Raw genomic sequence first — 25,986 nt, forward strand, 5'->3', positions numbered from 1 at the left:
GTAATAAGGATACATGCTCTACTATGTTCATAGCAGCCCTATTTATAATTGCCAGATGCTGGAAAGAACCCAGGTATCCCTCAACAGAAGAGTGGATGCAAAAAATGTGGTATATCTACACAATGGAGTACTATTCAGCCATTAGAAACAATGAATTCATGAAATTCTTAGGCAAATGGATGGAGCTAGAGAACATCATACTAAGTGAGGTAACCCAGACTCAAAAGGTGAATCATGGCATGCACTCACTAATAAGTGGATATTAACCTAGAAAACTGGAATACCCAAAACATAATCCACACATCAAATGAGGTACAAGAAGAAAGGAGGAGTGGCCCCTGGTTCTGGAAAGACTCAGTGAAGCAGTATTTGGCAAAACCAGAACGGGGAAGTGGGAAGGGGTGGGTGGGAGGACAGGGGGAGAGAAGGGGGCTTGAGGGACTTTCGGGGAGTGGGGGGGGCTAGAAAAAGGGAAATCATTTGAAATGTAAATAAATTATATCGAATAAAAAAATATGTTGTTTTAGTTCCTTTCTCAATCCGTAAGTAATGATTACCTCAGTTCATAGGATGCTTTCCTTGGTAGAACAGGAAGATTGAACGATAGTCAGGCAAGGGCTCGGCAAGGGCTCAGCAAGGGGTTAAGCAACGCCTCCTGACTGTCATGGTCAGACATGTCTTAATTTTAAACATTTATCAGCTGCAGTCACTCAGGAGTTGATTTAGGGAAAGTGAATCTTGCTGAGGTCGCACATGCCTGCACACTTGTGAGAACATATCCTCTCAGATCTTCTCTCTGCCTGTAAACACTGGCAAGCCCAACGGAAGAACCGGGAATGTCTCCCTGAGAATCTACAGATGTTACCCATTCCCTTCAAGTCTTATTTATGATAATACCAGCGCCATGCAGATGGGGAGCCACCTGTCAGAAGCTTTATGTGAGACTGGTAGGATAGTCCAGTCACTAGAGTGTTTGTCGCACAAACATGAAGACCTGACTTCAATCGCCCAGAAGCCATATAAGAAGCCATCCATAACGGCACATTCTTGTAATCCCAGAGCCGTGAAGGCAGAGGCAGGCAGACCTCGGGGCTCACTGGCCAGTTGGCATGGCCTGTTTGCTCTCTTCAGGCCAAGTGAGATACCCTGCCTCAAGAAACAAAGGGAACAGCACCTAAAAAATGAAACCAGACGCTGACCTCTGGTCTCCATATACACTCACACACAAGTATATGCACACACACACACACACACACACATACATACATGTGCACAGAGCTTTGTTTATCTGGGTATACCCTAATAAAATCTTGGCAGGAAAAAGTCTTTAAATCCTTAAATGGTTGAAGCTTAGGCTTAGAGTAAAGTTAATGGCCAGAGCCTCCCCTTTGGGGCACTGCAGCCTGGCCCCGGCTCAGTCGTTCCTGGTACTGCTATTTTCAGAGTTGTTCACTTGATGAGACTGAGTGTGTCCCTTGGCACCGTGACACTTTGTGTTGGATGTTGTTTGTGTCCACTCTGGGGGTGACAAATGTGGACCAGCTTCCTTGACTGCCACTTGGTTTGAGAAGCACTTCTATACTGACCATCAGACATATCGATGGAATTCTCCATGTGTCTCCTGGGAAGCAGGGCTAGCAGTGGTTCCCACGTGAACGGGGTCTGGAAACCATTGGGCTATCTTTAGCAAACAAGGAGCAGGAGGACTCTTTAGTACAAAGGGACCACTTGCCTCTGGGTCTTCCCTGCTCTGATGTGGCTTATGCGCCTCATATCTTCCCCATCCCCCCCCAGCTTTCCCATCCCCCTTCTTTTGGAAGTCCTCACAACACAGCTGTCACTCCAGTCTATCAAAGATGCTGGTACCTCTTCCTGGTCCCCTCATATTCCAGGGTACCTTTCTCCCAAGGTCCTTCCTGAGCTCCTGGGTCCATGTTCAGATATTTTACAAACCACTGCCTATGCTGGGGTGTTATGAGTGGAGTGTCAGTCTGTGCTGTGTGTCAGAGGGTGGTGCCCCCAGGCGCACCCTGTCTAAACTCTACAGAGCTTGTTCTTGTGGCAGCCTCAATGCCCCGACCGCCACCTTCTATCTAGTCTCATATATACATCTATGCATGCACCCACAGACACAAGGAAATAAAGGATAATTCACCATTTAGCCAATGCCCCTCCCCCATCTCTGCAAGCCCACTGTCATCTCTTCCTGCCCAAAAGCAATTTGGGTTCCTACAAGGTTGATTTGTTATGATCTTTCACTATTTGGTAGAATTCTCAATAAAATCACTTAATAGTTTTAGAGGGAAAGTAGATATTTAATTACGGCTTCCATTTTTTCCATGGTTATAGATGCACTCAGGTTCCTGTTTCTTTGTTTCTTTCTGAAGTGCGTGAGGACCCTGTTGCACAGTGGTCTTGAAGTCCTGGGCTGCAGTGATCCTCCTGCCTCAGCTAATGTGTCCCACCACACCAGCTCACTGCGTTCCTGCTTCTGCAATCAATTTTCGGGCTGTGTGTTTTTGTTTTGCGATGTCTCTTTCTTTCTTCTTTTCCCTCTTGGAGTGGAGAGCCATCACTGTGTTTCCTCACAGTGGGTTGGTCCCTGCTGGATCTGCGGCCACAACTCTTTCAGGCCCAGCTTCTCTGTTCTCTTCTTCATTAACCCTCCAGCTCTGACCTTTTCTGCCTGGATAAGTGCTAGAGCTTAACATTGTTTTTTTATGCTTCTCCTTTGGGCTTTACAATGAGAGAATCTTCTAACGTACTTTGTGATTAGCTTTCTGTTCAGTGTGGTTAAGCTTAAAACCTTCGTCTATGCATTACTTTTTCCCTTGGAGTTTTGGTGGTGGTGATAGTGGGGTGTGTGTGTGTGTGTGTGTGTGTGTGTGGTATGGTATGGTATGTGAGTGTGTGGTGGTTTGAATGAGGATGACCCCATAGACTCACATGATTGAAGGCTTGTTCCCCAGTTAGTGGAACTGTTAAAGAAGGATCAGGAAGTGTAGTCTTGTTGGAAGGACTGTGGCACTGGGAGCTGGCTTGGAGGTTCAAAAGCCCATGCCAGAACCAGGCTCTCTCTCTCTCTCTCTTTCTCTCTCTCTCTCTCTCTCTCTCTCTCTGTAAGTGTGTGTGCGTGTGCATGTGCATGTGTGTATATGTGTGTGTGTGTGTGTGTGTGTGAGAGAGAGAGAGAGAGAGAGAGAGAGAGAGAGGTCTCTTTCTGAGTCAGAAGCTCATCGATTTGACTAGACTGGCTTCAGTGAGTTCCAGAGATCGGGGTCTCCTGGCTCTTTTGTTTATTCTGAGGTTGTAACATTGGGTCCGCACACTTGGGCAGCACGTACCTCACTGACAGCCATCTCCTCAGCCCCACTCTGACTTTTGTTTGAAGGGAAAGAGTGCTTAGAGGAATTCCATCAAACTCTGGACAGGGCACTGTCAGTCCACAGAGGCATGGATGGAACCAGCCTTACTCCAGCCCTGCTCCCAAAATCAGAAAGCATGTGACCTCGGGAACAGATCATATGCTACTCTAACAGTCTGTGTTAGATACTGGCCTAGAAGCTGGGTAGCAGCCCAAGGCTTTTAATGTGTGCATGTGTGTGTGTGTCTGTCTGTCTGTGTGTGTGTGTGTGTGTGTGTGTCTATAAGCAGAGTAGCTCACATGGTGGCCAGGAAACAGAAAAATACCAAGACAAGATACAGCTCTCAAGGACAGTCCCCAGTGACATACGCCTTTCAGCTCAGTCCTACAGTCTACACCACCTTCTGATAATGTCACCCTATGGTAAATCCATCGGGAATTAACCTGTTGACTAGTTCAGCACCTTTGTGATCTAATTGTCTCTAGCAAAGCTTTATGGATACACACTGGAGTGCTTCTTAAGCCAACCAGTTGACCAATCAAAACCACACCTCCTAGGATAGGCAGGATTATAGCCCCTGTGGTGATTGATGGTTTGACCTCGGACACTTCAAATCTGCACTGGCCTGGACACCACAAGCTTTTGGTGGAGACTGCGTTGAACATTAGTTAGCTGTGACCCTTACAACCATTCTTCATTTTCTGCACAGTACCCAGGAACTTAGCTGCCATAATCAACATTTTTAGTAAATCGCCTTTGTGTTAGATGAATTGACCCCACTGTGGCTGGCACCGGTCTCCCAGCACACTGAGGTGGGTGGAGCTGTTCCACCTGCACCGCTTGGTGTACTAAACAGACTTCCAACTGTCAGTTTATAATGAGCCCATCTGTAGCCCCTGTGAGTGGAAGAGCACCTGTGCCATCCTTTATTCACTCTGTGACGTCACTTTACAAGATCAATAGGCCATCAGGTAGAGAGCCCAGGCATTTTTTTCTGTTAGCTGGATTTTCAAGTATCCTGAGACACCTTGGGTTGAAGCTAGCATTCACCCAACAGTAGGGACTCAAAGTTACTGTGGTACACATAAGTAATGTTTAATTACCACCAACAAACTATGTTCCCTCCCAATGGCCTCCTTTCAAGCAAGCGCTCTCTGTTTTCATAAGTGCTGTGCCCCAGGGAGATGATAAAGTCAGCAGAGATGCTTCTGATAATGTGCCATTAATCTCCAGCAGCGCTGAGAGATACTGGCTCTGGAATACGCAGCTCCCTCCGGAACATTCTGTATCCAACTTGATCTTTGCTTTATGTCTGTGTTGCCGAATCCATCCAAAAAGCCCAGGGCTGTCAGAATGTGTTCATTGCACATTTAGATCCCAGTAAACCAAAGGAGAAGCTGCCCATAACGGGCCCTCACCAGGGATCAGACCACAGATGCCTGGAGAAGTTTGCATCCAATCTGTTGTTGTCCTTGAGAGGGTCAGGGCCACTCCTTTCGGATCACCTTCACTGTCCCTGGTTCCTCCTTGTTTTTTTGTTTTTTTTTTCCATACAAGTGACAGCTTCATTCCTCACAGAATTATTGATATCTGTGGATAGTTATCACATCTACTGTCCTCAAGCCAGGGGTGACACTAAAGAAAGCCAGAGCTGGACTCTTAACATGTTGACAGGGAAATGAGCAGAAGCCTGTGGCCTCCCGCCAGAGACAAGAGAGCAGCCAGGACTCGCTGTCTCGGGATAGGATCTTTTCTGCTCCCAACAGGGCAGGACTTCACCTTCTCCCTGTAGGGCTCATATTGTTTCTGACTTGGGACCACTCCCTGGGTTCCATGTAGGGCAGAACTAGGCTGAATGTGCCAAGCTGGCTTCCATCCTACTGACACCTCTTTTCATTCCTGGCTTCTAAAACACAACAGTGCCACCATGACTCCTGATCTAGCCAAGCATCCTGGGGTGGGGTCATGGAGATATCTCTAACTAATGATGCTCCATTTCCCCCTTATACCTACCTCCTACCTCAAGGACATCACCACTTCCAACAACCTTCTGCTTGAGGTTGCCTAATAGCTTTGAGTTCACAGATACGAGTCTAGCTTCACACGGTTTGCCTGGCTTCTGAGACTTACAACCTCGTTTTTGTTGTTGTTATTGTTGTCGTCATTTTGTTTTGTTTTGTTTTTAAACTTGAACCAGAGAAATCACATAGCCTTCTTTATGGATTGATTTTCCTTTAGATGTCCCTTTTGTCACTGCTGTGGCTGCAAAGGTCACTCTTTAACTCTTCCCTTCGTGCTGGGAGCAGCTGGCAACCTGTCTTTTATACTTCAACCATGTCCCTGATGGAGGCTGACCTGTAGTTCTGTCTTTCCACAGTGCCTTCTGGTTACTAAGTGTTTGGATTTGCTCCTATGGAGGGCACCGAGTGGTTCTCATCCACCCGGAGGCATCTCTTCCTTGACTGGGTGTTGGATGGAGTTGCCTTTCTGGTTTTTTTCCTACAGAGCTGTCAGGGACCTGTAAGCTGTCTGCTCTGTTCCATTCAAAGGGTGGGCAAGATCCCCAGAGCTTTCGGAGACTTCAACTTCACAATCTCAATTCAAAAGGAAGTTGTCTTAAAAACACTTACAACGTGTAATTACTGTTCGTGTTTTAAGATGTAGATTCTGGGGGAAGAAAACTCATCCCAGCAGAAGTTCCTCAGCTCCTCAGCGATTACCCAGTTATACTTATTACTCATCCTTCCGTATGAACACTTGGCTTTGACTTGCCGTTGGTGACAGAAGGGGTGGAATATATGGAGGCAGAAGGCAGGCAGAGGGAGGGCCTCTCTGGAGATGTGATGTTCCCATGGAAGAGACCAGGTGTCCCCTCTCTTTCTCAGGTAGAAGCTTGGACTTGGCTCTGATTTGGGCAGGGAGAGAGAATGAACTGCACACACTGCACAGGGCTTTGTAAACTCACATCCCAGTCCCATGGGATCTGGCAGGAAAGCTCAGCAGCCCTGGAGTGGCTGCTCTTTAATTCTGGGGATTAAAGTGATTGGGCAGGATGAGATGCTGACACACATTTGCCAGGGCATTAGGCACATGGGTGTGGTGCCTTCAGAGAGCCTTATCTACAACCCAGGACAAATCAGGTCCTAAGGACGCACGCGGCAGGAGTCAGGACTATATACAAACCAGAGTGCTGGGTTCAGATGCTGATGCTGCCCTTGCTGGCCAATCAGGACAGCTGTCCTTCCGCCTCGCCACTCATCTTCCTGGTCATTGGTAAGCTCTGTCTCCAAACTGAAGGCCAAACCCGCTGCTGAGTCTCCACAGCAGATGGCTGTTGAGTCAATCAGACCACCCAGCCCCAGCCTTTCCAGATTCCTCAATGCTGTGGGCCACTGCCCTGCTCGGGGAAGCACCCTGCTATGCTCTGCTTCTCTGGCACGCCATCCTGGAGGTGTAGAACGAGCCAGTGTGAGAGAGAGTCTTGGTACCTCCTGTCTGGTGCAGGGAGATAAAAATGAGTTTGTCCTGGGGCAGGAGCTTGGTGTTGGCCTTGAGCATCCCAAGGACTGAGTTCTTTGGTGTTGCGACACACTCTTGGCGACTCTTGGAAGTTCCCCTCCCCTTCCCCCCCAAGGTCACACGAAAGTGACTTCTCATGTTCAGAAGACACTTCCCGAGTCTTCATTGACACATACTGGCAAGCATGCACACTTCCTTCCTCTCTCTCTCTCTCTTTCCATAACAAAGGCACCTAAGAGAGGGATTTGGTTCTGCTCACAGTTAAGAGGGCATGGCTTGTCCTGGTAGGAATGTGATGGTCCTGGTCACATGCTGTCTTAGTAGGTGTTATATTGCTACAAAAATACACTATGACCACAGCAACACTTGTAACAGAAAGCATTTTAATGGGGCTGGTTTTGAAAGTTCAGCCCGTTGTCATCATGACGGAAGCATGGCAGCACACAGGTAGACACGGTGTTGGAGAAGAGGCATGTCTTCCTCTATGGCATGTCCCAGTCTATGTCAGATCTGAAGGCAGCGAGAAGAGAGACGCTGGGCTCTTAGAAACCTCAAAACCCACTCCCAGGGACACACCTTCCTCCAACAAGGACACACCTCCTAATCCTTCCTAGTGCCACTCCCTGGTGACCAAGCATTCAAATCCAGTAGCCTTTGGGGGTCATTCTCATTCAAACCGCCATGGATGACATCCAGTCAGGAAGCAGAGAGAGATGAATTCTGGTTCTGTTTGGTGCTCTCCTTTTTAATCTGAGATGCTAGCCCATGGAACCATGCTCCCACATTCAGGGTGAGTGTTCAACCTCAGTGAAGTCCCTCTGGTGTCTCCCAGGCAGATACACCCAGAGCTGTGTGACACTGGCCTGGTTCCTCATTCACCACTTTTGTTGGAATCATCCTTTGGCTGTTTTGAACAGCACTGTATAAGCGTGTTTGTATATACATCTTAGTGTATATGTTTTCATTTCTCTCAGGTACTTATGTAGGAGTAAAGCACTAAGTTATGTGGTAAGGTGACCCGACTTCATTTTTTTAAAAAGATTTATTTATTTATTTTATGTACATGAGCACACTGTTGCCATCTTCAGACACACCAGAAAAAGGTATCAGAGCCAGGCAGTAGTGGCACATGCCTGTAATCCCAGCACATGGGAGGCAGAGGCAGGAGGAGTTCTGAGTTCGAAGCCAGCTGGTATACAGAGTGAGTTCCAGGACAGTCAGGGCTACACAGAGAAACCTTGTCTCGAAACACACACACACACACACACACAAGAAGAGGGTATTGGATCCCATTAGAGATAGTTGTGGGCCATTACATGATTGCTGGGAATTGAACTCTGGGCCTCTGATAAAGCAGTCTTAACCACTGAGCCTCCTCTCCAGCCCTGATTCTACTTGATCTTGGGGTCACTGCTGACTCTTCTCTGAGGGCCTGTGCTCTTTGGTGTCCCCCACAACGTGTGAGAATCTTGTGTTTCTATATCTTGGGTGACATGTTTTTACCATCTGTTTGGTATGTAAGTGTATGTTTTATGCATGTGCACATACGTGTGCATATGTGTGGAAGTCGAGGTCAACCTCAGGTGTCATTCTTCAGGAGCCATCCATCTTGTTTTTTATGATGAGGTCTCTTACTGGGACCTGGGGCTCGCCAGTTTATCTGGGCTGGCTGCAGTGAGCCCCAAAGATCAACCTGTCTCTGTCTTCTCGGACCTGGGATTAAAAGCACTCACCTCTATTCCTGGCTTTTTACATGAGCGCTGGGGACTGAACTCAGGTCCTCTCTTCAATTTTATGTGGCAGAGTACACCAGCCTGGGTGAGATATGTGGGTCCTATATCTCACCCAGGCCTCCTTAATCAGAATGCTTTCCAATCAGAAAAAAACCACGCAGAATTATACCTACTAATGTAATCATTATAAAGCAGCAAGTCAGTTTTTTTAAAACACATTAACAGTCACAGATAACTTGTACACTGAGCTATCTCCATAACTCCCCTGGTTTGGTTATAACTAGACAGAGTGGCATCTCTGTGTGGTGAGTGTCACCCCTCCTGCTGCCCACAGGCATCTGGTGGGGCACTGGCAGTTCGCCCTAACGAAGATCCTTTGCATGCTTTTACCGTGGCCTCTCCTCTGCTTTCAAAACACTCGTGAAGCCTGCCGTGGACAGTTAATGGGAGCTATGCTGGTATGGAGCTCTGAATTTATCTGGCTTAGAGTTTCTTAATGTGTGCATTGAGTGATTCCATCAAACGTGGGGATATTTCTATTGTTTGGGAATTTCATACACATGTATAATGTGACTCCATCAAGTCCACCTCCCATTCCCTGGCTAGATGTCTCCTCTGTCCTGACCCCTCCTCGGTTTTGTATGCCCCAGCATGTCACGCAGTACTGCCTGTGTGCACACAGGTGTGGCCGTGGTGGATCCTGGGCAGTCTCTGGGGGCCGAATCCTGTAAGAGAGCTGACTCTCAGATTTCGGGATTTTTTTTTTAAACATTGTTTTTTTCAACCATTCGTTTCACCTCTCCCTCTTTCCTCTCCTTTACCCTCTTTCCTGGCTTCCTCTTCGGCTTCCTGAAGGCTGCGCACCAGTTTCCCTCTATGTCTAAAGGAGGCCCTTTTGTGAGGCTTGTTTTCATCCTGCCATGCTGAGGCCTGCTCAGTTGTTCATCTTATTAGCACACTTCTCAGCTCCAGTATTCTCTTGCTTCCTTTTTATGCCTTCTGTCTTGTCGATATTTCTTACAGAGGCATTCTTATAATTCTTTAGGTTTTGGGATATGGCTTCCTTTAGCTTTTTTATTTGTTGGTTTTTGTGTTTGAGACAGGATCTCACACTGTAACCGGAATGGACCTGGTACTTACTCTGTAATCCAGGCTAGCCTCAAACTAGCAGTTAAAGTCTTTGCCTCAGTTTCCCAAGTGCTGGGATTACAGACATGCATCATTACCTTAGGATATTTCTTGAACTGTTTAATTTAGTTTATTTAGTCTTTTCTGGTGAAGCCAATGTACAGGCTCCCTTAGGGACAGTTCATCTTATCTCTTCCTGCATTGAGGCTATTCTTTTTCATACTTCATATTCTTCGCAATTTTCGTTGTTGAAAACCGGACATTTATAACAGCAGTTATAGAAATCAGACCCCCAACCAGTGATTGGTCGTACTTACTGATGCTTGTTTGCACAACTCATGGTTTAGAGGGTCAATTTTGTAGATTTTGTAAAGGCTGTATGCCTTTCTTATGCGGCCATAATGACTCTGCTCCATTAGATTCACTGAAAGAAAAGCAAACCCAGTCTTTGTAGATGAGCTGTGTGAGCTGGGGCCTGGCCAGCCCTCAGCCAGGCAGCCTATATAACTCTTCTGCTCACCTGCTTCTATACCTAAAGGTCAGCTGGGGACAGCCTTGGAGGCTTCTTTGGTATTTACTGAATTAGCACACAGCCTCGCCTTATGTGCTGTATCTCCCAATCCCAAAGTGTCTTCCAATTCCTTACTCCCCAAGCACCGCCTGACCTCCACTTCTCCATCCAGTTGCCTCAGGCAACAGCAGCTATATCCTCCTATGAATGCTTTGACTGACAGTCTTAAGCTGGCTGCCTTGGCTCCAGGCAGGTCCTGGTATGCGAGATAACCGCAGCCTTTGGAACAGCAGCCTTTGGGTCGGTCTTCTTGGAGGTTGGCGGGAGCTTCAGGGAGCTTCAGGGAATGGCGAGCCCTGGTGAGGTATGATCTTCTGGTGAAAGCGCTGGTGTCAGTAGTACTGGCTGTGCTTTTCAAGGACACCATTGGGCTGGGAGCATGGGGTGGACAGAGTGAGATCTCTGAACTAAAGCTCAGCACTTGGACAAGATGAGTCCCCTGAGCATAGATCAGGGATAGATGTAGGGTGACTTCTCGGAGGTGGGACCAGGGGTGGATATGGGGTGACTTCTCGGAGGTGGGACCAGGGGTGGATATGAGGTGACTTCCCTGTACTGGTATAGTCTTAGTCAGGGTTTCTGTTCCTGCACAAACATCATGACCAAGAAGAAAGTTAGGGAAGAAAGGGTTTATTCAGCTTACAGTTCCAAATTGCTGTTTATCACCAAAGGAAATCAGGACTGGAACTCAAGCAGATCAGGAAGCAGGAGCTGATGCAGAGGCCATGGAGGGATGTTTCTTACTGGCTTGCTAGAGAGAAGATTCTCTTTAAGGGCATACTTAGCAACTTTTAGATTGTGTACTTGTGTCTGGAGCTGTTCAATTTTATCACATTTCCTTCATTGTTTTTTCCCCTAGATGCTAAGAGCAACTAGCCAGCAAAATTATTTCCTGATTTTTCCCCAACTTGTAGAAAGTATTGTATACCACCGAATCATCTAATTCATCGAGATATTCAAAGACATCAGCTTCTTTAAGTTTGAAATATAGTTTCAACCAGGGGTCTTCAGTATTCTCCAAACTCCCAGGAGGAAGAGCATCTGGAGAGGTTTCAATAGTTGAGAGTGCTAATGAATTACCAAACCAAGTCTATCCTTATACTTCTGCTCCTCTAGAACCATTCCTGGTACCAACTTCTGTATTAGTCAGGGTTCTCTAGAGTCACAGAACGTATGGGTGGTCTCTATATAGTAAGGGGATTTGTCCATGACTTACAGCTTGTAGCCCAACTCCCCAACAATGGTCAGCAGCAGCTGTGGATGGAAGTCCATGGATGTAGGGGTTGCTCAGTCCCATGAGGCAAGCAGGCAAGAAAGAGTGAGTGAATCTTCCTTCTTCCAATGTCCTTATATAGGTCTCTAGCAAAGGGTGTGGCCCAGATTAAAGGCTTGTGCTACCACGCCTTTAATCCCAGATGACCTTGATCTCCTTGTCTTAATCTTCTGGAATTCATAGCCACTATGCTTCAAGATCTCCATGCCAGTCAGAAACTTGTATCTCTGAACCTCCAGATTAGGATCATAGGTGAACCTTCCAATTCTGGATTGTAGTTTATTCCAGATATAGTCAAGTTGGCAACCAGGAATAACCACTACATATAGTGAAGACACAGAGAAAATCTAGTTGCTGCAAAAGATCATTGTTACTAAGATTCAGTTGCTTTTTCTCTGTCTGTCTCTGTCTCTGTCTCTCTCTTTGTTTGTTTTTTGGATTTGATTTTTTTGAGACAGATTTTCTCTGTATAGTCCTGGCTGCTCTGGAACTCACTCTGTAGACCAGGCTAGCCTCAAACTCAGAAATCTGCCTGCCTCTGCCTCCCAGAGTGCTGGGATTACAGGTGTGTACCACCACCACCCGGCCTCTCTCTCTTTTTTTAATGATTTATTTATTTATTATGTATACAGTGTTCTGCCTGCATTTATACCTGCAAGCAAGGAGACCTCATTACAGGTGGTTGTGAGCCACCATGTGGTTGCTGGGAATTGAACTCAAGACATCTAGAAGAGTAGACAGTGCTCTTAAACTCTGAGCCATCTCTCCAGCCCCAGTTGCTTTCTCTTAAGGTCCTCTTGGACGCTGACAGGTTTTGGTTAGTCCCAGAGTCCAACAAAAGTTAGTTCTGAAGCTTTTTACCTGTGTTTCATTACCTTGAGGAAGGATTTTAGAGTGCTTTTTTGTGCAAAGTATTTTCATACAGGATGCTGTGGTTAGGGATGAGAAAATTCTTTCCTAGCAGGTGTGCTGTCAATTACCATTTGTCTGTCTGTCTGTCACTGAGACAATACCGGTGTGTGTGTGGTGGGAGATGTCCCTTAACAGACAACCAAGGTGTTCTCGCTGGCAGGTTGGTCTAACCTGGACCAACTGGGACTTGCCTGTCAGTCATACTCTTGTTACTGAGTGCCTCTGCTGAGCCTCTGGCCTTTCCATTCTAGGGTGCAGAGAAGCACTGTAAACAGTAAAATGGAGGAAGACGGAGTCCTCCCGAAAAACAGCAGAAGTCTCCGTGCAGTTAAAGTCTTTGATGTTAGTAATAACCCCCCATTTATTTTATATAGAATCCTCTAGGACAAGTGAGCCCAGTGGAGAAAAAAAAATGTGTATGCCAAAACAGTTGGCATAGAAACCTAGAAGGCTCCCACAGCATCTGAATAATTTCTGTGGGTACCAAACAGTTCCTCTGACTTGGAAACCAAAGCTGGCTGAAAAATCAGGCACTGTGGGTTTCCATCTTCCTTGATTGTGATTCTCAACCCCAGCTGTGCAGCAAAATTACCTGGAAGCTTTGTTCTGAGCAGAGCAGACCTCTGCCACTGGGGAGATGTCAAAGATGCGTGAAGCATGAAAAGGCCTGGTGCGATGCAGATATCTGTGAGGTGCAGGCCGGTTCCTCTGCGACCACCGGAGTCCCGGACCCCCTCCTCATCTGTGAAGATGCAGGCGGGCCCTCTAAGAAAAACTGCCCTGGTTTCTCATACACAATTATCATATCTTTACATTTTTTTTTTTACTTCCTACGTTGTGCTCAGTGTTTCTCACTTGGCTTTAAATGTCTCTTTATAATTGGTTCCTTTAAATCCAGTCTAGAGCAGTGTCCACACGGTGCATTTGCTGGAATTTCAAGTCTGTTTCTAACTTACGGGCAAGTCCCACTTTACCTTTATTTTCCTCCTTGACTTCATTGGAGGGTAGGTAACTTAGCTGCCCCGGGCAGACCAGACATGGGTTTGTAAAAAGCCACAAACCCTACTTACTTGAGTCTTGTTTCTGCCCATGACCCTTCCTTGCCTGAAAAACTTTTACATGTTCCCGCCTTCTAGGAGGTGACGCAAGGTAAGATGCAGCGTCCGCTTTACAGGGTCCTCTGAAAAGTTGGGGTAATCCCAAATATGGACATGGCGGAGTCTGCAGAGTTAGAGGTGAAGCTGGGCTAGGAAGTTCCTGGTCCCCCAGAACCGGGATCTTTTGCTAAGCGGTCTTCTCTGACGCCCGCAGTCCTAACGCTGCGATTCCTTTTGCAGGCCCAGTCTCCTGATCGCGGCCGGCATATGGGGCCATGGCCCGGCTCCCGGGGCACCCGGAGGCCCCCGGCGCGGAACCTGGCAGCTCAGGCCGAGGGGGCCGAGGTGGCCGTGGGGCCCGGGCGCGCCACGTCATTATCAACGTCGGGGGCTGCAGGGTGCGCCTGGCCTGGGCCGCGCTGGCCCGCTGTCCCCTGGCCCGCCTCGAGCGCCTGCGAGCCTGCCGCGGCCACGACGAGCTGCTGCGCGTGTGTGACGACTACGACGTGAGCCGCGACGAGTTCTTCTTCGATCGCAGCCCGTGCGCTTTCCGCGCCATCGTGGCGCTGCTGCGCGCCGGCAAGCTGAGGCTGCTGCGCGGCCCGTGCGCCCTGGCCTTCCGCGACGAGCTGGCCTACTGGGGCATCGACGAGGCGCGGCTGGAGCGCTGCTGCCTGCGCCGCTTGCGCCGCCGCGAGGAGGAGGCCGCCGAGGCGAGCGCCGCGCCGCCGGCCCGAGGGCCGCAGAGCAGCCCGAGCCGAGCCGTGGGCAGCGGGCGGCTGGAGCGAGGCCGGCGGCGCCTGCGCGACGTGCTGGAGAACCCGCACTCCGGACTGGCCGGCAAGCTCTTCGCCTACGTCTCCGTGGCCTTCGTGGCCGTCACGGCCGTCGGCCTGTGCCTGAGCACCATGCCTGACGTCCGCGCAGAAGAGGAACGGGTGAGCATGGGCACAGGGCCGACGGCGGGACAGAGGGGGAGCCAGCATCAGGGAGGTGTGGCCAAAAGGCCCCATGGGACACCTTAGTTAGGTTGTCCACTATAGCTCCAGGCTCCACACCCCTCTTCAATGGTAGTTGAGTGGTCAGGGGTGAGGGTCCACTGAGTTGATGCCTGGGCCTCCAAACTTCGTTAAATTCCAGGACAAGGACGCGCAGCTTTTCTTCTGGGGCTCTTTCTGTATCTTCAACCGCTCAGCAAGCAGGACCTGCAAAATCTAGACAAAGAAGAGCTTAAAAAGTACCCAGTATCTTAAGGGTCTAGAGCAGCAGTTCTCAACCTGGGGGCCAAACGAAGCATTCATGGGGGTTGCATATCAGGTCTTTGCATCATGATTCATAACAGTAGCAAAATTACAGTTATGAAGTAGCAACGAAAATAACTTTATGGGGGGGGGGGCTCACCAGAACATGAGGAACTGTATTAAAGGGTCTCAGCATTAGAAAGGTTAATTCTACATACAGAATTGAATGAGCCAAATTTGGATATCCCAGGGTTAGAGGGCCATTATGGAGAAATGCAGACTCCAGGCTTGTTGAACCACCTGCTTCTTGTCCTGTTTTCTCTGTCCACCATTCCTAGAATGCCATCACAGGAAATGGAGACAGATTTGTTATTTGTGGTTAGCCAGTTCTCTCAACAGGCAAGAGGAGATAAGAACAAAACAAGCAACTTAAAAGCATTTGTGCTATTGACCTTCATGGAAAGTTCTGGAAGCACCTGGGGAAAGATATTATGTAGCTAACTGGGGTCTGTGTTTGCAAATGCTGGGATTCCTGCAGAAGAAGACATTCTATGCTTGAATTTAAGCTCAGTGCTACTCCAAGCCTTTCCAGTCTCTTCCCTCAGAGCAGCCGCTTCCAGCTTCCTCACAGATACCCCTCCGTTGGGCAGAGCTCCCAGGCCATCTCCTTAGAGTCCTATCCTGTCCCTGCCCATGCCCGGTGCTCACCCAGTGGGATCGACTCATTCAGAGAAACAGAATTTGCCAAGAGCTCGGCAGCCCTGGCTACCAATTAAACTTAAATGTAAACTTGAGGAAATTGATTTGGCTTGCTTCATTGTTGGGCGTCCTCAGCATGAGCCAAGTCCAGTCATTTTACGTAGTCGTGAGTTTCTGGTTCTAAGATGACACTTGAGGCGGGAAGTTTGGCTCAGTTGTAAAGCATTTGGCTAGCTTATACAGTGGAGGTGGGGTGGGGAAGAGACATCTAAACTGTTGGATTTTTACATAGTAATCGCTCCATGTACTGCTCAGGAAGAAAGGCATTTGGGGAAATCTGTCCAATAGAAATCAGGGGTGCCTCAGAGCCCCTAGAAACATCTGCTCACCCCCAGTTACCCCAGCTGTGTTCACTTCTAAGTATCGTCTTCTGAGTTCAGTTACAATTAAACACTGGTGACCCCTGAAGAGAGAGAGAGATCTTCCAAGGTTCCACACTGCTACTGTGTGGGCTCACACCATCTCTTTGGAAAGCTGTCCTGCCACTGTAAAAAGACAGTTCTACTGAATCTATCTTAAGGACCCCAGGATGCGATGGCATCTGCTCTCTGGCGTGTTAATGACAAAATGGACACCTGAGAGCTTCCAGAGGTCCAACCTGAGCCAGCGGGGTAAATTCCTTTTGTCCCCTGCCTGCGAGATAGGGAGCCATGAACTGTCAATAGCTCCTCTGGAAGATTGGTCTGCCGGCATAACCAGACAGCTGCCAATCACACACACACACACACACACACACACACACACACACACACACCATAGTAAAACCATGGCTTCAATGGGATTAGAATAAGTTCCCAAACTTGTGGCTTGGACCATGGTGCTCAGCATATGGGGACAGCATGACTATAAATCATACTTTCCTGCTAGCACTTTTGGTGGCTATCAATGCATCAGTTCTTTTTTTTATTATTATTATTTTTGGTTTTTTGGATTTGGTTTTTTCGAGACAGCGTTTCTCTGTATAGCCCTGGCTGTCCTGGAGACCAGGCTGGCCTCAAACTCAGAAATCCACCTGCCTCTGCACTAGTTTTAGTTTTTGTATTAATTGATTAATCAATCAATTAATTAATTAATGTACTTTACATCCTGATTGTAGTTCCTGCTCTCCTCCCAGTCTCACCCTCACGCACCCTTCTCCCACCCTTCTCCCCATCCCCTTCTCCTTAGAGAAGGGGAGCCCCCCATGGGTACCAACCTCCCCCACACACACACACACAAAACACATCAATTCCAAACAGGACTAAGCACCTCCTCTCCCACTGAGGCCAAGCAAGGCAGCCCAGGTAGGGGAAAGGAACCCAGAGGCAGGCAACAGAGTAAGAGACAGCCCAGCTCCGAATGTTAGGGGACCCACATGAAGACCAAGCTGCACATCTGCTACATCTGTGTAGGAGGCCTAGGACCAGCCCATACATGCTGTTTGGTTGGTGGTTCAATCTCTGTGAGCCCCATGGGCCCAGAAACATTAGTTCTTGTGAAAAGTAGTGTTTGACACATGTAAGGGGTACCTACCTGTGAGAGGCTTCTGTATACACAGAGCTCTCGCCGGATGTGCTGGTTAGGCAGTAGGAAGCCATAGCTGCTCCCGCTCCACGTCCTCTGGTCCACCTAAGGATACCTTGATCCAGAAGCTGCAGAGATGGTCCTCTGGGGTCTTTAGATGTTTGAAAAATATCTGTCCTCTGCACGCTTTAGTAGGCAATGTTATGACCACCTCCCAGGGGGAAAAAACCTTATATCCCATCAACTGTTTTATGTTTAGTAAAACATACATGAACCTTACCATCTTGCCACGGTGCAGGATGCAGCAGCAATGCCGTGCACATTCATAGGTGTGTAGCTTTTACCCACTCCTCTCCAGCACTCTCCTCCTTCTTAAGAACAACAGAAAGTACCAGGGAGAGCGGAATAAATAAAGCTAACTGGGCCCCATTGATCACACTGGCCGGGAGCTCCATCAGGGACTGGCGCACTTGTTTCCTAAGCCACTGATGCAGAGACCACAGCCTGCCTTCCTTACTGTGGCATAGCTCTGCCGAGTAGAACGCGGTTCCCTGGGATTGGCCACTGTGGAGCAGGGCCGGCCCCTTCCTGCGGCTGTTGGAGCTATCCTTGCCTTTTAGCTTCAGGCCGTGGCTCTGCAGTCCTTCATCACTAATGCACATCACTGTCACTGTCTTTTCTCATTGACCCCAGCCTCCTGTGTGCACAAACTCTAAACTCTTGTCAAGCCCACCTGGATAACTAGGCCAGCGTCCCTTCTCAGGGCCTGTGACTTTATCACACTGCAAATTCCTTTTGCTTCATGTGGCGGTATTTTCTCAGACAATTTCTTGGTAGCAAGCAACATCTTAGTGCATGCAATGTAAGCCTGCTTGCTGCCTTGTCCTCCAGACAGAGTCTTTCGGATTCTGCCATGTGTCTTGTCTAGGTTGGGAGCCACACCTGCCTGCTGGCCCTAGAGTTCAACAGGCATCTATTGACCTGGTACCCGGTTCAGGCTGTGTGACCTGGCTCTGCACCAAGCCAGCGGACCAGTGCTCGCTGCAGGGGCTGTGCAGATGTGTGTGTTTGCACACGGCCTTTCTGTTGGAGTCACATCATCTATCGCCTGCAAGCTTTCAGCTTCTCAGACCTGTTGGTTGTAAAATGCTGTTCTCATGGGATTAGTTCTTTCTAATATTTCTTGTGTTGTGTTCATAACCTCACACTATGCAGATATCCCACAACCTTTCCCTAGGGAATTGTGCTGTGACACTGTGCCTCTGCCGCACCTGGCCCCCAGTCTCCCAGTGCCAATAGGCTGTGTCCTTAACCTAATCCCTGGGAGAGCATTCACTGTAGCTTTGTCTTTCAGAGAAGAAAAATCTCATTGCTTTCCAAATGTACTGTGTATTTTCGTGCAGTAAAAACAGTCACCAACCGATAGCCTGAAAATGGATGGCCACAACAGCTGATGTGAATTCTTTGACTCTTAAAAAGTACATTCTGGAGGAAATGCCATCAGACCTGTTTCCTAAATCCCCAGGTGGAAACCTGTGGCAATGTGTAGATTTCCCATGTTTTGCATACTAAATTGTGGCCCTGGGGTCACTCATCAGTGTCTCAGCACCAGGTGCTGAAGGAGGTTGCAAGGAATGGGAAGCCAGGACCTGGAGTAGGTCCTACAGATGGAGACTGGGCTCAGTAATGTGTGTCCTAAGCTCTTGGCCTCTTCTGTGGGAGACCTGCAGAAGAGACAAGAGTCTCCAGCACAGCTGATGTCTTCATAAAAGCCTCCATTGACTCTATAGCCTTCTCTAGGTTGGAGTGGAGGAGATGGCTCCTCCTCATTCCCCATGCTGCAGGCCAATGTTAATGTGTATGCTCAGTATTACATGCCTTGTCCTAGGGAGACATGACCAAACATCTGTTCAGATAGACACCAAGGCAGTGACTACCCAGCGAGTGTATTATGTGTACTTATAGGACTTGAGTGACCACCCAGCATGGGCGAGAACTCACGAGAGCTGCATCTCCGGAGTTCTATGCCTAGATTACAGGCAGCTTTGGGCTCGGCAGTTAAGAGCACTAGCTGCTCTTCCAGAGGACCGTTCTCCAATTCTCAGAACTCACATGACAGATCCCAACCATCTGTAACAACCACACCAAGGACTCAGAGACCTTCTTCTGGCTTCTGAAGACACCATATACATGTGCTACACATATATCATGCAGGCAAAACACCCATATACAATAAACAAACAAATTCTCCTCTCCAAAACAGTCACTAATCTTATACAGCATTAGAAAAGAATTTAGTGAATCCTATAAATTTCAGGAGCTTCCTGGGCCTTGTAAGTAAACTACTTCCTGAATCTCATTAGCTTGTCTCCCCACTCTACGAGACAATGTTTCAATTGAGAGGAAATAGCTACATAACATCAGAATCCTTAGGGACCATCAGGACAGTGGTGCTACAGAAATCTACAACCAACGCAGGCCCTGACCATGGCTGACCCTGAGTAATATGGAGTCATTCGGAAGTAGATGTCTTCTGAGAACTTATCTACAGAGTCAAGGTGACCATTGAAATGCGCTCTTCGTGGAAATGCGTTCTTCTCTTGGGTTTGAAGGTGCTGTTGTTGGTAGGAAATGCACAGAGGTCAGTCAGGCTTTGAGCTGGGGGAGGTGGGGTACGTTGCAATATCTGTTTTGAGTGGTTCAAATGTGTGAAGAGATGGTACACAGAGAATTTTATGCCAAAAGATAGCTGCAAGGTTCCTTCTGTGCGCTGGTGGCTGCTGTGTTGCCTGGAGACCGAGATGAGCGCTTGCCTGAGCCCTGGCACACAGCGGGGACGGGCTGTGCCTGCCAGCCTGCCCGACCGACCGAGAACAGCCTGTCGCTGCTGAGGGCCCATGGGGTGCAGGGTGCTTTTCCAAATCCATCATTTCCTTTTGCACTGGGGCTGTGTGGCTGCGCCCGGCAGTGTTTCCTTTTGCCCACGTGATTTAATTTACGGCTCTTGTAATGATCTATGGATTTCATGCCTGGGATTTCAGCTTTGAATTTACTGAGATTATTTCTGCAGCAGCCTGGAAATCTGGTGACAAAAGTTTCTGCTGCAAAGACTCATAAGGGCAAACACAGAGCTCTGCCACCTTCTGGCCGAGTGAGGGTTCAGCGGTCTCTGGGCTGGTTGGCAGGGAGTTAGTTGACTGTACACAGCCTCTAGCCAAGCAATCCTAGACCTGAAGCTTCTGCCAGAATCCCAGAGGGCCTAGACATAGGCTTAGAGTAGGAAAGGCTGAGGTCCTGGCTCACGGTCATGTAGGACTCTCTGTCTCCCAGGAGGGAGGCCTTCTGTGTCATCCATGCTTCCGTATGACTGGGTATGACAGTCACAGAGGAGGGACATCTGCAGTTTTATCCAGACACCCTCACTGGCACATCTAGACCAACCTGGGCCACCCAGAGTCCATCCATACACACAAAGCACCCTATCACATGAACTCTGGCCTTTGCCCCACACCCACCCTAGCACCTAGGTTCTCCGTTCACTGGTACCCCATGAGAGCCCTGCCAGATGGCAAACTGAACTTCCATCACGGTCACAGACATACTGTGCATTTGCAGTTCTTGCCTCTGGACCATCTCTGGGAATCTCCAGCTGGCTTCACGGGATGTGAAGTCTGAAGAGGAGGCTCATCTCAGGACCTCAGGGCAGAGCTGAGATGGGGGCTTTTGCCTAAGAAGAGGTTGCAGAGGAACTAACTACCAGGGAAGCTTCAGCGCATTCCTCATTGGTATGGAAATGGCTGTTATATGTGACACTGAGCCATACTCCCAAGTCTCAACATCAAGGCTCCTTCCATTGTCCCAGCATCTAGGCTGGACAGCGTGGCCACCAGCATGGTTTCTATGCCCCCAAGAGGCTCTAAGGATGTTCGTCCCACCTAACAAGGGCAAAATAACATAGGACAGATGGCTTTGGGTGAGGCTAGAGTCAAACAGCTGGGTCTCTTGACATCTGCAGTGCATTAGTGCATAGGGCTTGGGTGGATTGTTACTACGGTATACTAGTGCATAGGGGCAGGGTGGAATTGTCACGACCAGATAGCTATGAACCTGGAAAAAGAAAGCCTCGGTTGCTCTTTGCTGAGAGGAGAGATATAACCTGGTCAGTAGCCTTTACCTTTGGTGACAGTGAAAGACCACTGCCCAGAATCTCTCTTGGGCACCCACGCTAGGGAGTGTCACCAGGTCCTGTCACTCCCAGGAACTTAGGGGTAGAGATTTTGCCTTGCCTGAGGCCGGATCACTGCAGGACCACTGTGTGGTTAGGTCAGTGAGCCCTAGACTCCATGTGCCCTGTGTAGCCAACAGTGTGCTTGGTTGGTTTGCCTGCCTGCAGGCAGATCTGCCTTTCAGCAAACAAGCAGTGACATTACAAAGTGAGTCAGCACAGTGTTAAGTTGAAGTCACAGGTCTGAGTCAGGTCTGTTTGCATTTCTCTTGTTCCTCAGATTGCTGGGACTGTGACGTGTGCCTGGTGGGTGCCCTCATGCCTTATACAGTGCAGCCGCCATCCCTGTTATGGCCAGCCCCACGGCTCAGCTGGTGTAGGAGCCCATGGCCACGATTGCTGCCTGTTTCCCTGTAAGGCCCTGTGGGAGCTTCTAGAGGCATGGGGACACTGGGACCTGGTCACTTTGGTGGACACTGGGCTAAAGATAAAATGAGGGCAATGAGGGCATTTGTCTTTCTCAGCTTCCTCTACAGATGTGGCAGAGAAAGGCTAGATTTGTGTTTTGGGATTTTTGCCTTTGTTTGAAAAACATTATATTAAAGATATACCTAAATGCCCAGAAGAGACATTGCAAGATCAAGACTCTTCCCTCCAGTATCTATCCTAAGTCTTTCAACTCTCTTCTGCCATCATAAGAGAATAATTTGTATTAATTGTATGTGTGCATGGGTATGCACACATGTGGAAGTGGTGGATCCCCCAGAGCAGGACTTACGGACAGTTAGGAGCGGCCTGATGCGGTTACTAGGAATCTATCTGAGCTCTGCTGGAAGAGCATCAAATGCTCTTAACTACTGTGCCATCTCTTCAGCCCCTAAATGCCTGTTCTGACTGTTAAGGGAGCTTTTAACATTTATTTCTCCTCTAGGGCTCAATTTCTCCATAAAGCAAATGCAGGTCCTGCAAAGAGATCAGACTCAATGATTCGTGGGGATTAGGAGACTCAAGTTATTCTGTTGCCCACAAGAATACAAACATCCCTGGAGGGGCCATGGTAGCACTGTGAGAGAGGATTTGTGTGGTACAGGTGGGGCCCAGCCTATGAAGTGGGCCTCCCCCTCTGACTGACACCAGGGTTGTTGGTGTGCAGACACAGCAGACCTGGATGAGAATGGAGGGCCAGGAAACCCCTCCACCTCCACTGGCGGCAGGGTTGGCACACAAAGACCAGTGGTTCTGCCCTAGTGCCCCGGTTTCTGTTGACCATCTGTGTGTAGGAATCATTCTGTCCCACTGAACTCTGCATTGGCCAGTGAGCATAGCTGCAATGCTGAGGATTCGCTGGAACTGAAGGGAATCAGAGACTTCCAAGTATGTGTGATTTCATGGCCTCCCAGCACCTCCCTAAATAGGATTGAATTATTTTGACAGATAAGTAGTATTTTTGAATACTACAATTCACACAAGCTTAAAGTCATCAGGCAGTACCCAGTTGGGAGAACACATTTGAGAAGCTGGAATGGAGATGATTTTTTTTTTAACTCCAGCTAAGCTTGAAATATTGAGGTGTGGCACAAAGGGGAAGCTGTCAAAATTCACCAAGTCAGCCATAGCCAGCTTACGCCAGCTTACCAAAACTGTCCCCTTCACGAGGCTCCATGGAAACCTCTGTTGTGGCTGCAGCAGAGGTCCACATCGAGGACCCAGGAAAACCTCTGGCTCCCTGCCTGCTCGGGGAAGCCAGCCTTCCACAGACACCACTCTGGAAAAGTACACCTTCCTGAACTCAGAGTCGGTTTTCTCTCTTACACGTGGACTTGGATGCCTCTTTTTTTTTTTTACGATTATTTATTTTATGTATATGAATACTCTGTCTTCAGGCATACCATAAGAGGGCATCAGATCCTACTACAGATGGTCGTGGTTGCTGAGAATTGAACTCAGGGCCTCTGGAAGAGCAGTCAGTGCTCTTTACCGCTGAGCCATCTCTCCAGCCCTTGGATGTCTTAAATAATAAGGCTTAAATAATAATAACTCACCTCTGTGAGTGCAGAGCCGGGAGGAAGCACTGAAGCATCACATCCTGATGCCAACCACGAGCATTTGTTCTATGGGCCAGTGGGCTTCTCTTTGCCACTTTCCTCCCAACAACCCGCCTTTCTGCCGGAACGGTGACCCATACAACAGCCCGGCAGCCATCTTGTCTCCCAGTTTCATGGCCAGAGCCCTCTTTGATCATCCCTGCGCCTGTCTGCACAGCATTGGGGGAGTGAGGTGCTAGGTGCTCCCTATCTGTTTGTTGTAACTTATTCTGGGGTGACCATTCTTGCCACATATGACTTTTTGAGGAGTTCCATCATGTGGTATGTTGCTGCTTCTCAGTGGGCCCCATGGTGGCTCCACAGTCTGCTCCTCAGAGGTCAGGACAATGACCTTGGGACTACTCATCCTTATGTCCATCCAAGGTTGTGGGGGCCAGACCAGTGAAGGGACCTGTGGTGGTTTGTATACGCTTGGCCCAGGGAGTGGCACTATTAAAAGGTGTGGTCTTGTTGGAGTAGGTGTGTCACTGTGGGCGTGGGCTTTAAGACCCTCACCCTAGCTGCCTGCTAGCAGCCTTCAGATGAAGATGTAGAACTCTCAGGTCCTCCTGCACCATGCTTGCCTGGATGCTGCCATGCTCCCACCTTGATGATAATGGCTGAACCTCTGAACCTATAAGCCAGCCCCAATTAACTGTTGTCCTTATAAGAGTTGTCTTGGTCATGGTGTCTATTCACAGCAGTACAACCCTAACTAAGGACCCTTCTCCACATCCACCCATCTGTCTCAAACACCACCTCCTGTTTAAGTCTCCTCGGTCACTAGGTGATCGGCATGTTTTTATGTGTATATCTGCTACTTACTCCTTTGAAGATTGCTGTCCTTAGGTGCTTGGTTGTCATTGAACCTATGTGCACACTGCAGTGTTTTCCCATTGATCCTGTGTGTATTTCTGCCTAGGCCTCTGCTTGCTAGGTTCCCACCCTCCCCACCTTGCTTCCCCTGTCACTGAGACCCATCCCTACTTCAGCATGTAGCTCAGTGGGCCCAGAGTCCTCTTCCTGATGAGTACCCACTTGACAATGCCAAACCGACTGAGTTCAGTAAACACCCAAGACAGTGCTTTGCCTGTGTGCCCTTTTAAGCCAGGGGTGGACCAAGCTGGCCCTGGGTGCTGGTGCCCTCACATTTACGCCCTGCATAAGGAGCTCACTGTCTTGTTTGCCTTGGATCCACAGTGAGCCTGACCCTCGCGGATGTCTGTGGAATCAGCACTTTGTAACTCAGAAGTGCAGAGTGTGCTCCTGCCTCCTGTGGAGGCTGAAAGAGGCTCTCTGCCCCGCGCTGCTGCTCCACTGTTGGGTTCCATAGCCGCCTGCAGCTATTACGAAGTGGGTAGCTGGAACAGAAGCTGAGAGATGGATAGGGAAGGTGCGAAAAGAAATAAGGGCCAGGACAATGTTTCACTGATCGAGGCCGGAAACTTTAATGGCGCCAGACCTTTTAACAGTTTGGGCAAACCCTTCCCCCCAGACTCTGGACTGAGTTCCGGTGGAAGTTGTCTAGCTTCTCTTGGAGGTCCTCGTCTTGACTGCTCCAGCAGCTGGGTGGGTCACCTGCTTAATTCAGGAATTCCTAGACCTGGAGGAACAATGAACTTAACCTTTACTTCCAGCACTCCACCCTAGGTGAAGCAGGATCCTGGCTATCTGGGAGAAGTTCACCTTGACCATAGTCAAACTCAAACCATGTACATGACTGCCCCAATATGGCTCTGTACACTCCACACTCTGGACAAGGAAACTAGAAGCTACGTAATTACACCTCATAGGGCATGTCCTAAAACTTAGCATTGTTTCTAATTAGTGCTAGTAGGGTGCCATAAATAAGTTCTTCACTTAACATGGTATGGTAACATATGGAATGCTAAATAAATATAAATGTTGCTTGTACTCCTACGATTTATTGTCCAGGTATGTGATTCAGTGTAAGCACTGACGGTATATTGGCAAAGTCATCACCCCTGAGTCGACCCATTTGGGCACGGTCCTTCTGTTGCTGGAATGTGCCCCGACTAGGAAGTGCTGTCTTAACAGATCCTCTCATTTCTAGTTTCTGATTCCTGGGGCAGTGATTGCATTCCAAAGACTCAACCTGTTAACAACAGACACAGGCTTCCTCTTTCCGGGCTGTAGCCACCTTCTCTGGATTTTACTGCAAATCCAAGAGAACCAGCTGCAAGGGTCCTGGAAACGAGTGAATTTGCCGAGGTGGCTGGCTATAAAATGAACAGAAAATTTCAGTCACTTCTCTGCATATCAGAGTAAATAAAATAGTGGGAAAACTGTTCTGTTCTAGTATTAGAATCAAGATGTGAGATGCTTAGGGATACACTCAGCAAGAAAGGCTTGGTGTTAAAGAGAGAAGCCAGCATGAGGCTGGGTGAGGCATTAAGAGAGGGGGTGTGGCAGCATGATCTGGCTAGTGTGGGAGAAGAGCCCCCCCCCCCATTATCAACACATATACATGATGCTGTCAGTTACAAGCCCAGTGAGTGTTCTTGGATGCTCTACAGGATGTTCTTAAGGACCTAGACACACATGTGTAGGCTCCG

The 25,986-nt window shown here is 48.6% G+C and overlaps 1 protein-coding gene across 2 annotated transcripts in view; it reads left to right on the forward strand.

The window, feature by feature from the left end:
- The window catches only part of Kcng2 (potassium voltage-gated channel modifier subfamily G member 2), a 69,860-nt gene that overhangs the window by 28,529 nt on the left and 15,345 nt on the right, over positions 1-25,986 (forward strand). For both annotated transcript variants that reach the window (XM_052155805.1, XM_052155804.1), the window contains one exon: positions 13,839-14,536. In XM_052155805.1, the coding sequence (XP_052011765.1) occupies positions 13,874-14,536 (663 nt within the window). In that variant the 5' untranslated portion in view covers positions 13,839-13,873. The remainder of the gene's footprint in view (positions 1-13,838; positions 14,537-25,986) is intronic.

Source organism: Apodemus sylvaticus, chromosome 13 (genome assembly GCF_947179515.1).
Source record: "Apodemus sylvaticus chromosome 13, mApoSyl1.1, whole genome shotgun sequence".
Lineage (NCBI taxonomy): Eukaryota > Metazoa > Chordata > Mammalia > Rodentia > Muridae > Apodemus > Apodemus sylvaticus.